Raw genomic sequence first — 13,762 nt, forward strand, 5'->3', positions numbered from 1 at the left:
AACTGCATTCCAATTTCCTCATGTCAAGGACTTGTAATAGTGCCTGATCAGGAGTGAAACTCAATAAACACTAGGTGTCATCCACAAGAGTCCAAAACTTTTGGGATGCAGCAAAAGCGATCCTAAGAGGGAACTATACAGCGATACAGGCCTACCCTCAGAAGCAAAAAAAAAAAATCTCAAATAAACCACCTACCCTTACACGTAAAGAAGCTAGAAAAAGAACAAAAAAGTCTAACACCAGCAGAATAAAGGAAATAATAAAGATTAGAGCAGAAATAAATGATATAGAAACTAAAAAAACAATAGAACAGATCAATGAAACCAGGGGCACGTTCTAAGAAAAAAGTTAGTAAAATTGATAAACGTCTAGCCAGACTTACCCAAAAGAAAAGAGGGAGGACCCAAATCAATAAAATCACAAATGAGAGAAGAGAAATAACAACCAACACCACAGAAATACAAACTATTACAAGAGAATATTATGAAAAACGATATGCCAACAAATTGGACAACCTGGAAGAAACGGGTAAATTCCTAGAAACAGATAAACTACCAAAACTGAAACAGAAATAGAAAACTTGAATATTAGCCGTCATTATCAGAGGAAACAAAGTTTGCTTAATTTCCTAATTTTGGGGGGTCCAAGTGGAGCACTGGAGCCAGGGGGGTTAGTGACCATCACTTGTCTGCATTTGTCAGTTACCAAACACCAACTGGCACGCTAGTATGTTTAAGTAGCAGGACCCTGTCAACAGTAACTCAGAAAAAAATACTTTCTTCAGGACACCAAGCATTACGTTTTATGACGGGTCTCTTGCTAAAACACTCACGTCTAGTAAGAATGTGAATATAAAAAGAATGTGCTACCCCCTTCTTTCTCTCTTGACTCGGAGCATTTGGGAACATTTAAAAGTTTCAACAATCCACATCATGTCTGTGGTTTCAAGTTGACACAAAATTTGTACAAAGAATACTTTGTGCGGTTACAATATTTAACTGATACAGTTTAATAATAGTGATAATCAACTTTTATTGATTTTACATAAATAGCTTATAGAATGCCTTTCCAAATCATGTTTTTCCAACATATTTGTTACAACACACAACATTTCTTTACGAAAGTATTTGTTAAATCTTGCACAGAATGTGGGGGAAAGTGAAGGGAGAGGAGAGAAAATAAGATTTCAAAGCTAATCTTCAGTGATAGGCCTAAATTTTTGGCAATTACTTCCTTTCATAGGAAATTACAGGATTGTAACTTTGAAACATATCAAAAGTGCAGTGCATCCTTTTAATTAAAAAAGCAGTAATGTCAAATATATTACTTGGGCATCAAATTTCCCTTTCTAAATATACTCAGGTTCACATAATACTTATTAAACAATGGTTTAAAACAATAACCATCAAAATCTTAAAATAGTCCCAGGTTTGGATTAAATCATGGTAGTATGAACATTTTCTTAAAAATTCTAGTTTATGTTTTCATCAGTAAAATGCAATTATTTGACAATGTCTACAGAGAAGCTTCCTACATGTAGGAAGATGATAATCTTCTTATACCTGCTATTAATTAGGTCATTTACTTGGCTGCTAATGTTTTATCAGAGTTTTTTTTCACACTGATGTTTCCACTTGAACAAACACTATGGGTAGTCATTACCATACCAACACTGAAGACTTAACCATTCCTGAAATAAGGAACCCTATTCCTATTAGTATTTCTTTGTTATGATGCTTAGTGGTGGTATTATCAAGCATAACATATTTTTCTTAATCAGTATGGGTGGATTAAGGCAAAAGGACATAACCTAGTCCCCTCGATAATTTATTCTCTATCCTTACAAAAACCGCTGAGGCTATACAAATTATAGATACGCTGGCTAGAAAGACATAACTTGCCCTTTAGACCAACACTTAGTGTTGTAAGCACGAGGTTGAAACTCTTGGTGTTCACAGACAGCATCTTTCCTTGACCTACCATCATGATGAGCAGAACCCACAACGTGGACTTTCAAATACCATTTACTTGCTATGTCTCTTGGTTGTATGTATGTAGATTATTTTTCCTTAACTAAAAATATTTTGTCATACTCAATAACAGGGCAAAAATCTACTACTCAGTCTTTGTAAGCTCTCCACTGAATAATTTTCCATTTTTACAACCGTTTTCTGCGTGGCTGTTCCATTTTTCTTCTGTCATCTTCTTCACGTAACTAAGTGGTCCCTTCCCTTCAAAGGAGGAAGGATTTTTGAATGAGCCTCCAATTCTATCCCACAAGGTGAAATACTGTCCATAGTTATAGTCAAAGAACATGTGGTGGTCTGTATGATGGGCTGAGCCATTAATAAATGGCCTTAAAATGTGGGGAACACGGAAATCACCATCATGAATGGAAATCGTCCAGATATTGACCAGGATGTACAAGCCTAAGTAAACCACCTTGTGTAGTGGAAAGATAAAAGGGTATATATGGTAAGGTAGACTCTGAAGGAAGCCATCCACGGGGTGAAAAGCATGACTGGCAAATGGAGTAGGAATCTTCCAGAGATGATGAGGTTTGTGTATGCGCTACAGAAGGAAAGAACACAGTTAATAACCACCTTCACTTTTCAACTTAGCTTTCCATGCCCATGTCATGAGCATGTCATTTCCAATGACCTAACTAAAAAATCTCTGTAAATTCAGCGAAATCACTCATGTTATAAAATGCCCTCTTTACCTGAAACAGTAACATTGTAACATAGCCCCTCCAGACCCATAAAGAACACAAACAAAATGAACCTGGTATCTGTCATGCTGTGGCTACTTAGGTATTTAGTAAGTTACAGGAAATTCTGGGAAACAGAAAACAGAATTTGTAACCATACACTGCTGAAATGGATACAGTTTTTCTCTTTCCCCTAAATTTCACTCTACCTTATACACAAGTCTATGATGAAGGCCTCTGTGAATCCAGTAGATCAGCATGTCAGTGAAAAAGAGGAAGGACAGTATACTAACAATGAGCCGAAACCAGCCTAGAAGAGACAACACGATAGATCAGAACCAAGATCCGGCTTCCAGGATCAGAATTTACTTTGTACTTGACTCGTCCATCTCAGTGGACCAAATATGATCCTAGACCTAACACTATCAACTGTTTTGGCTAATTCAATACATTATAAATTAATCTTCCTAATCTCTCTGGTATCTGCTCATTTCCTCATTTGCCTCTGATAAACCCTTAAAGTGCCCCCACCTCAAATATTAAATTATGAAGACATTTATGAGACAAAAAAAAACATATGCTTAAGGCATCTTTCTTATTTAAATCTCTGGGCATAAATAACACTGTTTATTTTTCCTTCATCTTAATCCTCATAAAACATATCTTTACATACTATTTTCCCGCTTAGAACTTTATTTCCCGCTAAATACCTAAAACCTAGCATTTCCTCCACAACCCAACTTTTTCTGATCTTTCCTGCCTGATCCATTCCTGTACTAACCAGGCTAGTTTACTCACTGTCCTCCCAACATCTTGAAAGTCTCACCTCTGTACCTTTACTCATTCTGTTCCATGTATCTAGAATGCACTTTCTCCTTTTATATTTACTCAGAGTCCTATCCACTTTTCAAGGCCTAGTCAATTCATCGCCCTACTGTATAATTCTTGTTCCTTCTTTTAAATATCTAACCTCTTACTTGGACAGCAGCTGTGTGGGTGCAAGCGAGCCTGAGGGCCAGTCCCAGATAGACCACTTATTTGCTGAATGACCACTTATTTGCTGAATGGGCAAGTTACTGACACTCTCTGTACATTAATTTACTCACCTATAAGAGGAACGTAATAACAGGACCTATGTCGTAGAACCGATATAGAATAAAATGGATTGATACGTGTGGAAAGCTTAGAAGTAGCTGGTACGTATTAACACTCAATAAACGTTAACTACTATTCTCACTTTCTAATACTAGACACCAGAAATGTCTCTTCATTAAATAATTTCAGAATTTCACAAAAATTTAGTCACTGCAGGACTGGCTACAAGAGAAAAAAAGGAATAATCTAAAGGCCTAAAATCGGGGATCATTTAAATAAACTATTGATATCTACATAATGTGATACTGTAACTCATACACTATATAAGGTCAATATTTACTGAATGAAAAGATGGCCATATATATATACACTACTAAGAAAAAAAAGCAAAGTCCAAACCAGTATGTGTAGTAGGGTTTCATTTTTGTAGCATAAATGATGAAATATACATGCATAGAAAACTGGAGGATGTATGTCAAAAGAGGTAGTTTCTAGGTAGCAGGACAGTGGATTTAAAAATCTGTATTTTCTGATTTCCTATAATTATGTACTATTTGAGCTTTTGAGGGAGTCTGACTTCAATAAAGAGAATAGTAAATGAATGCAAAGCTCTATCTCTGATCTATCCATCTTCCCCTAAGCATAATTCCATCCACAACCAGCTTTAAAATTGATAGATTAGGAAATGTGCATTGTGTGGCAAGACATGAATGCATAAAAACAAAGCATTAAAAACCATTAAATGGGGAGCCTAGGGGGCTCAGCTGGTTGAGCGTCCAGCTCTTGATTTTGGCTCAGTTCATCATCCCGGGGTCATGGGACTGAGCCCACATCGGGCTCTGCGCTGACAGCTCAGAGCCTGGAGCCTGCTTCGGATTCTGTGTCTCCCCCTCTCTCTGCCCCTCCCCTGCTTGCACTCTGTCTCTTTTTCTCAAAATAAATAAACATTAAAAAAAATTTAACCAACATAAAAAATTTTTAACTGAAAAAAAAAAAACCCACAAACAATCTGTAATTATTTTAAAAGAAGAAAGAGAGGCAGATTTGGTTCTTGAGAGAAACCACTCTGTGCCTCATGTTCATATTATTTACTTACCACTTGGAAACTCTCCTATGTCATCATATAATTTGCTGTAACCTCTCAACTCTAGCAGGAACAATGCAACAGTGGGAATACTAATCCACGGCAATGACTGCACAGTAAACGTAATCTCTCTATAGACTTGATTCTGAAAACGAAATTTCCAATACTTAAAAACCACAAAGTCTATGTTAAACAAAACCAGCATGAAATTGATGAAATTGTCTTGGAATGGATTTTTCAATCTCTTTTATGTGAAGGAGCTTACTGCTAAACTGTTTCTGTTAAAATGTTAATACGTGGGAATGCATGTGTAAGAAAGACACTTCTTTTTTAAAAAGCAAATACGCTAAGTACCTTGAATTCTTGATCTTACTCTTTTTCTCACAAAATCCGCATTCTACACGTCTATTTATAAAATGATCCTTTCTTTCATAAATAACTTCCATCCCCAAACCTCTCTTAATTTTTTCTTTATTTAGTCCTTGGGGGAACTGATAAATATAAATAACTGAAATAGAAAATGACTGTAAATAAATTTACAATCTCCTATCATGTCAAAAGATATATATATATATATATATATATATATATATATAAAGATATATATACACACACACATAGTAAAAACATACTTGTTTGTGAAAGTCAAACATTAAAGCAAATACACAAATGTGTGCATTTATTTATTCATCACTGTTAGCAAAGAAATTCTATATATCTAGCAAGACACCAGGCTTATAATTAAAAAAGAAAAAAAAAAGAAGTTGGGTTCATTTATTTGTTTCCATTAAGAGAGGGGATTAGCCCTACCAAAACTATCTAACCCATCTAATGCTGGTTGCAGAAATTTTTCTTAATGGTTATAACCAGTTTAACCTGAAAATCTCACACACAAATACGTATTATTTTTACGGTAAAAACAGTTAAAAAGTAGGTAAGAAAATCACTTACCTTTAAAAACTGTGGATGCTTCATTAATGAATGATCAAAGACAAAATAATAGCTCAGTGTTGCAAAGAAGAAATAAAGGATATAAGCGCCAAGATTTGTTACAATTAGGAGACTAATAGTTTGTCGGAAGATGTCGTCCTCGGGCCACGAGGCTGGGTAGATGTACGGCGTAAAAAAATAATAATCTGCAGCACTGAGTACAAGATCCATCTTAGTCCCTGAAGGATAAGCATGTGCAACAATTATTTACCCATGTTGATATTTTTTAATGCGAAACATTTTTAGAAAAACTATATATGAAGTTCCTGCTTAACGAATATCCTGAAGTTTGAGGACATTCTCTGCCGGTAAGGTTGTAGGGCAACAGGCACTACCCTATGTTGCTATGGCCTTGCAAAGTGATACAGTTCCTGTGCAGAGCAATTTAACAATATGTTACCACAATATTCCGCCACCACTGCAAATGTATTCAGCACTCACGTTTCCATCGGGTATTACCTTAGCCAACTCACCAGGGTTAGGTGTAGCTGTTTCCTGACCGGCAGAGTAATTTTCACCATACTTTCAGATATTTTTCATTACCCTGCTCCCTAAACTTGATTCCTCTCTTCTTAATACTAACATTCTTCTTCAGTAGTAGTTCTTCCTGATATATTCCAGCTTGTTTCAAGATCCACGAAGCAACTGGTGGCATTTATTTATGTTCTTGTTGTCAAATCCACTTAATCGGAACATGGTTAGGACCGGTGGTTTCCTGGTTTTCGTTAGTTCTCTCTTGGTCCTCACCACCAGTGTAAAACTTTGGCAATCTGTTCTTCTAGTCTTTAAGTCACATGGTGGTAGTGCCCACACCGTCTTCTTCAGCAGGAGGCCTCACAGACACACGACGCACAAGTTCCTACAATATATAACTCTGTGTTCTGTGCTATTACCAATGACAGGTGCTTCCATTCAGTTATTCATATGGACTTTCATTACCTCTTGTTTTTTTTTTAATGTTGCCATATGCAATTAAACCGAAAGTAACAAAAACAGTCCCAGCAAATTGCAAGGGGTGGGGGTACCTGACAGGTGCACCAACACAAAATGGGCACCTCAGTCAGTGGGAGTAAGCCCTTGCCACCAAATGAGTTTGAGTGCCCACCTTTAAAAAACAAAAAAACTTCTGGTTTTTCAGGGCTTTTCGGACTTTGAAAGTGTGGCTAAGGGACTATGGACATATGTTTCCTTTGTGTGACTTCGCTGCTGTTTATCTAACTCATGTACAAGGATTTGGATAGATTCTAATCTTAGGTGATTTAAAACAATGCTACAACGATTAACCCTACTTTGTGTAAATTTCTACAAGCAGAAAAGCTAGGACAGAGTTGAACTGCATTGGTCACTCTGGTAGACACTGCCCAATTGCTCTGCACAGGAACTGTACCACTTTGCAAGGCCACAGTGCCTATATCTCTACAACCTTAACAGACAGTATCATCGAACTTTAAGATGTTTGCTAATCTGATAGCAACAAAAATGATATCTCCGTGTATATTTACCTTTTTCTTATTATGAGTGAGGTTGAGCATGACTCCACATATTTAGAATAATTTATATTTTTTTTCTGTGAAGTAATGTCTTTATCCCTTGCCCATTTTCCCACTGAGTTGTCAGTTTCTTAAAATCAAATTCTAGAAGTTCTTATTTATTAAGAGTGTTTAGCTCCTTTACTGTGATAGGCGTCGCAAACATTTTTTTCTCACTTTGGCATGGAAAGTTTTTTTTTTAAGTTTATTTTTATTTATTTTGAGAGAGATACAGAGAGCAAGCAGGGGAGGGTCAGAGAGAGAGGGAGAGAGAGAATCCCCAGCAGGCTCCGCATTGTTGGCACAGAGCCTGATGCGGGGCTCGAACTGGGAGATCATGACCTGAGCTGAAATCAAGAGTCGGATGCTTAACTGACCAAGCCACCCCGGTGCTTAGTTTTAGTTAACTAATGCCAAATGCCAGATATTGACATATATCCTTCATCATACACTGTTAATTCATTCAAATAACAATTAAGCATCAAGCTCTACACTAGATAATGAGCCTATAAAGATTGAAAAGATACAGTCAAAATCCATCTTCAAGATAAGGCAATTTTAGAAATAATTACATCAATGCAAGTGCCATAACAAAGGTATACACACATCTGATTCAGGCGTTAAAGGACATTATCAGAAAGAAAAGTTTAGAGAGAGGCATTTCAAATAAAGGTAACAACTTGCAAAGGCATGGAAAAAAGTCATGCTACATTCGTGACTCAATGGGTGTCACTGGTGGGTGCCAAACAGTGTGACGGGTAAAACAGAGGGGAAAAAAATGTTTGAGGATAAACCTTATAAAAGGAAAGTGGTGTCAGACTGGGAAGGGCTCTGTTGCCCTGCTAGGGAATCGAACTTTCCCTCATACACGACGGGGAGATACCAAAAGGTCTCTGAGCAGGGAAGAGATTATAATTAGACCCGTACTTCATAGAAACCATTCCATTAGGAATATGAGTATTGATGAGAAAAAAAGCAAGAGCCAGAGCCAGAGATAGACTAATTTGGTTGCTCCTGTGATAGACTAGCCCAGCTCTAAGAACACGCATATTCATCAGAGATTGAGCAAGTAAAAAACCCACAGGGCTTGGGATGCCTGGGTGGCTCAGCTGGTTAAGCATCTGACTCTTGATCTCAGCTCAGGTCTTGATCCCAGGGTCATGAGTTCAAGCCCCATGTTGACCTCAGCACTGGGGGGGGGGGGGGGTGGGTAATGGGGGGGGATGAGGGGTGGAGCCTGCTTAAACAAACAAAAAACAAAAAAACCCATAAAACCCACAGGGCGTGACAACCAATTAAATACTGGAATATGAAAGAGGGAGAAATGCAGGATGACTATGAGATTTAAGCTGGCTCATGTGGATGATGATGTCATCATAATCAAAAGAGGGAACTCTGGGAGAGCTGTTATATTTGGTGCCACAGGGACAAATATATATATTTGGGACACGCAGGGCGTGTAAGGAATGATGGAGTCAGTTTGGGTCTTAAATCTAATTAGCACAGACTAATAAGCTTTAACTCTATGCTTCTTCTTAGACATAAAGCAGTAGATTACATGCAAATATGAATCGGAAGTTCAACAGCGAGCTTGTACTGGTTGAAGCTGAAGCCATAAGGAGTAGAGACTGCTAAGGGAAATAATGTAGCAAAGGAAGTACACTAAGTCATACCAGGAAACATAAACATTTAAAAACAACCCAGCAACTAGATATTGTGACACCACTAAAGGTTGGTTAAGAGTTTCCAGACTAATCTACATGTTACCTATAGAGTCCCGTAGCCCTAAGACAATACAGTAAGTACAGTGCAGCCAAAAACAATTCAAACGGTAACCAGAAATCTACTTTAATCAACCTTCAATATCAGACGTGAGTAATAACTTTCACAAGATCTCAGTCCCTAACTTCAGTTTTGCTTTTATCTGAGGACCATGCTAGTTGTGTTCATTTGTACATTCCCTGTGCATAATTGCTGCAACGACAAACCAGTGCCGGAAAGGGAGGCAGTTTAGATACTGTGAAATGAAACCTATTTTAAGTGTTTTTAGAATTTTGGCTTCAATTAATTTTATTTGTTGAATGTAGATATTAAGTATTCCTAAATACGTTGCCATACTTTCTGACATCTAACAAAGAAATCTTTTGAAATCAGTGACAATATAATCTCAAAATTGCAGTTCAACTTGGAAGTTTATATTCAAACCCACATCTGTAAAATGAGATAACGTATCTTCATTATAGAATTGTTCTTAAGGTTTAGGCACTAAGTTTCTAGTCTTTCGGCACTGACACAGAGAAGTTATTCAAGAAACAGGAGCTATTATTACTGCTGCTACGGGAGCCAAAGCTGAGTCAAAATTACTTTAACCTAAGGGAGAAAGAGGTCATTTGGTTTTTCTTTGAAAAATAACTGATAATATCTAGTATCAATATTTACTGTACACTAGGCAGTGTAAATATTAGCTCATTTAACCCTTTCAAGAAACCCCATGAGTTAGGTACTAGTATTATCTTATGGATCAAGAAGCTGGGCACAGGAAATACTAGTAACCTGCTTGGGATCATCAAGTAACAAATGCTGGAGCTGGAACTCAAACACATGCAGTCTGGCTGCAAAGTCCAAGTTCTATTTTTTTTTCTTTTTTTTTTTTTTTTTAAATGTTTAGTTGTTTAGAGAGAAAGAACAACCGGGAGTAGGGGAGGGGCAGAGAGAATCCCAAGCAGGCTCCGCAATGGCAGTGCAGAACCTGATACAGGGCTCAAACCCACGAACTGTGAGATCATGACCTGAGCCCAAATCAAGAGCTGGACGCTCAACTGACTGGGCCACCCAGGCACCCCACAAAGTCAAACTTCTTAAACTCGCACCAAGTTCCACTGCCTCTTCATCACTATCTCAACTCTTCAGCTCCTTAATGTTTACAATTCTCAGTGACTACAAATTCACATAATTTTGCATACGATTTTAAGGGGTTTATACCCCACTGAAGTCAGGGTCTTCACAGACCCTAAGTTAACTACCCATGACTGAAACAAAGCTGGTACTATTTTACGTTTACAGAAACAAAGAAACTTTATAAAAATAAAACACAGTTTTTAATAAAACACAATTAGGCTTAGAATATCGGAGTCTACTCTTACTTTTGCTTTATTTTAAAAGTATAGACAGTAACGGCTAACATTTGTTGAGAATCAGGTATTATTTAAAAACATTTTTTCTGTATCACTTGGCTTAATTATCACAATCCGAGGAGGTAGATAATTCTGTAACCTTCACTTTAGAGAAAGGGAAACTGAGGGCAGGAGTGTTTAAATAACTTAAGTAACAAGTAACAACTGGGATGTATAGTCTAGAGTCTGTTCTCCCAGCTTCTACATTATATTATCTCTCAAGTTGTACTCCTACGGATGCGGCATTCTGAGTATTCCATGCTAATTACATTACATAATGAATGGGAAAGCATTCTGTAAGTGATCAAGGATCATGTACTTGTTATTTTTTAGATGCTTATCATTAGAAACCTAAATACGCACGCACGCACCAACGGTGATATAAAGACAGGTAACCTGCTGGAAGGTTTTGGTTAAAAAATACCTGCCTACCGCAAGCTTTCCAGTTTGGAAACTTTACGTACTGACATTGGGAACTTTATCTACACCACCTCCAAATTTATTCTGCTATAACACAGGGATGCCAAGAGGCAGGACTTCTTCCTTTTTCGACGCTAACTTGATACATTATTTCCCTTCCCTTTTAGTCTTTACAAACCGCGGACTGTTGTCCCTCCATCCTAATTACGTTGCAGTAACTGGGGTTTGCACTGCAATTGTCAGGAGGTCACAGCCTAATTTCTTTGCCCCTTTAAAAAACAAAAAAGGGAAAAATCCCTCCAAAACATAGGGAAGTCTGTCTCAAAGCAAAGCATTAGCGTTCACTGGACAGACTTCCCTGGGATGAGCAATCCGCAGTAGCCAACTTGTCGTTTTCCTGACGTCCCTCGCCGTGTGTGTTGCTTTCATGCGCGGGCCTCCTTAGCGCCCCGAAACGTCCTCGGGCCAGGCTACAGCCCCCAGACACCGCAGGTCTCCGGTCGCCCCTCTCCCCATCCCCGCCAGCGAGCGCCCCCTGCGCCCGCACTCGACGCCTCACGGCCTGCGCACGCTGTCAGGATGCCCGGCTGCCTGCCAATCCCTGCCGTGGGTCACCGCTGGAGCCCCAGCGCCCGCCCGGAGCCTGACACCCCGCAGCCGGTCGTGAAAAAAGCGTCTGGCGCGCTCCCAACTTCCCCACCTGGGACCCATCCTGCGGATTTCTCTCCCTCCACTTCCCTTCCTCTCCTCGCCCATCCCTCTCCGGAGGTATTCCGCCGCCGCCGCCGCCGCCGCCTGCCCTGCTGGCATCCCTACCTTCCGAAGGTTCCACCGCCGCAGACGTCGCAGGTTGCCTTGGGCCAAAGTGAACCCAGCGGCGTTCAGCCAGCGGGCCGGGCAGGGAGGGGCGTAGCCAGACACACGCTCCTAGCGGCCGGAGCCGCCAGCCAATCAGGAGCCGGCGGCATAAGCTGATATGACGGCAGATCGCGCGACTTGGCTGCGCGCGGCGCTTGGCGGTCACGTGGGCGCCGCGCACTCGGCGCTGCCCCCTTCGTCCTCCCAGTGGAAGAGAGGGCGGGACCGTGGTTCAGGTACCGTAGCGGCGGCGGGTGGAGTTTCAGGTTTTGTTTTTGTCTTTTTTCACTGTCACTGACGTGTGTAGCTCAGATCCTGCCCGAATCAGGTTTCCTGTATTAATGGAAACATCCCTAAAACCGATGCTCTACATTGAGGGAAATAGATATTTCCTTTGAGGTGAATGTCGGGTCGGGGAGGGGGGCGGGGGGCGGGGGGCGGGCGGTGCATTTTTCGACCCAGGTGAAGGAGGCTCGATTATCCTTAAGACGATTGCTGATATTTCTTAGCCGGGAGCCTGCCCTTTTATATAGCATTGAATGGCGGGAGTTTGGCTGAACCAGTTTAGGTAGGTGTTTTAACTGACACGAAGCTTTTCATAGAACCGATAAAGCAAATCTGTGCAGACTGAACGGGAATACGTGTGGCTTCCTAGAGCTTTGCTGTTGTCTGGGAGTGTGTCGGGCTTTTTGTTTGTTGGATTGACTTTTTTTTATTTTTTTTTTTGCGAAGCTTGCTTTTCTAGACGTAAATTGCGGTGGTCACCCTTGTAAATTTCCTGCGCGCCTCAGTGTAGTGCTTCCCACAGTCCAACCGGCAGTGTCAGCATCATCAGGGAGTTTCTTGGAAATACAAATGTGGGGGAAATACAAATTTCAGACTTACTGGATCAGAATCTCCCCCGGGGCGGGGGGAGGGCGGGCAGGAATCTTTTAATAAACCGTGAGTGAGTCTAATGTTTGCTAGAGAACCACTGCTCTAATGAATTTGACCAGTCAGAAGAAAATCTGGCCTTCAGTTTTGCTCCCTCCAGGGGGATACATAGAAAAAAAAATGCTGGCAAGTAGGAGATGACAAAGTTTGGGAAATCATTTCTGTTTCCTTATAGGACCGTCAGAAGTGCAACAATGTAAGGGGAGAAATTATTAAACTCCGATCATAAACACCTGTTGTGTGAATACTGCTTTAAATATCTGTGGCTTGTCTCCTATTTTCTTTTTTTAATTAGCTGTAACAGTATCTTAGCTGCAGGTGTGCACCATAATGACTTGATAACAGTATGTTTGTTTCAGGTATACAACATAATGATTTGTGCAATTGCCTGCTACTTTTTTTTTTTTTTTTAGTTTATTTATTTATTTTTAAGAGAGAGTGGGGCAGGGGCTGAGAGGGGCACAGAGGATCCAAAGCAGGCTCTGCGCTGACAGCAGAGACCCGGATGTGGGGCTCCAACTCACGCACCGGGGAATCATGACCTGAGCCCAAGGCAAATGCTTAACCAACCAACTGAGCCACCTGGGCGCCCCGCCTCCTACTTCCTAAATCGCATCTCTTCTTTGTTTCTTTTGTTATTGTTCTCATTTCATCTTTTAATTTTTGAAATTAAGATTTTTTTGGTTTCGTTTCTGGGGAACATAAACATGCAGCTTGTTAACCTTAAAAATGAACAGCTAGTTATTTTGCCAGCAAACAACAAAAAAAGGGGGTTTGTTTGAGAATAGCAGAGAATTACACTGGGGGACAAGCAAGCGATGGGAAAATCACAGGCAAATCCACAGAGCGAAAGAAAGGATTGCCAGTTTATAGAGGAAAAGGGGAACGGGGGACGGCTTTTATAAATTGGAAGTCCATCGGAATGCACTGGGAGTTGGAAGCATGGTGGTTTTCATTGGCTGAGCTGTT

At 40.0% G+C, this 13,762-nt stretch overlaps 1 protein-coding gene and 1 long non-coding RNA gene across 2 annotated transcripts in view; one reads left to right on the forward strand and one right to left on the reverse strand.

The window, feature by feature from the left end:
• Positions 1-986: 986 nt before the first annotated feature.
• On the reverse strand, positions 987-11,976 carry SC5D (sterol-C5-desaturase). Its single transcript, XM_027036761.2, has 5 exons — positions 11,819-11,976; positions 5,842-6,059; positions 4,903-5,035; positions 2,921-3,021; positions 987-2,572 (listed from the first exon to the last, which is right to left on the reverse strand). Exons 2-5 carry the CDS (start codon positions 6,049-6,051, stop codon positions 2,117-2,119), a joined length of 900 nt encoding a protein of 299 aa, XP_026892562.1. The 5' UTR covers positions 6,052-6,059; positions 11,819-11,976; the 3' UTR covers positions 987-2,116.
• A 3-nt stretch (positions 11,977-11,979) lies between these two features.
• The window catches only part of LOC128311914 (uncharacterized), a 68,384-nt gene continuing 66,601 nt past the window's right edge, over positions 11,980-13,762 (forward strand). Inside the window, exon 1 of the long non-coding RNA XR_008290603.1 lies at positions 11,980-12,096. This is a non-coding gene — a long non-coding RNA (uncharacterized LOC128311914). The remainder of the gene's footprint in view (positions 12,097-13,762) is intronic.

This window comes from Acinonyx jubatus, chromosome D1 (assembly GCF_027475565.1).
Source record: "Acinonyx jubatus isolate Ajub_Pintada_27869175 chromosome D1, VMU_Ajub_asm_v1.0, whole genome shotgun sequence".
Taxonomy (NCBI): Eukaryota; Metazoa; Chordata; class Mammalia; order Carnivora; family Felidae; genus Acinonyx; species Acinonyx jubatus.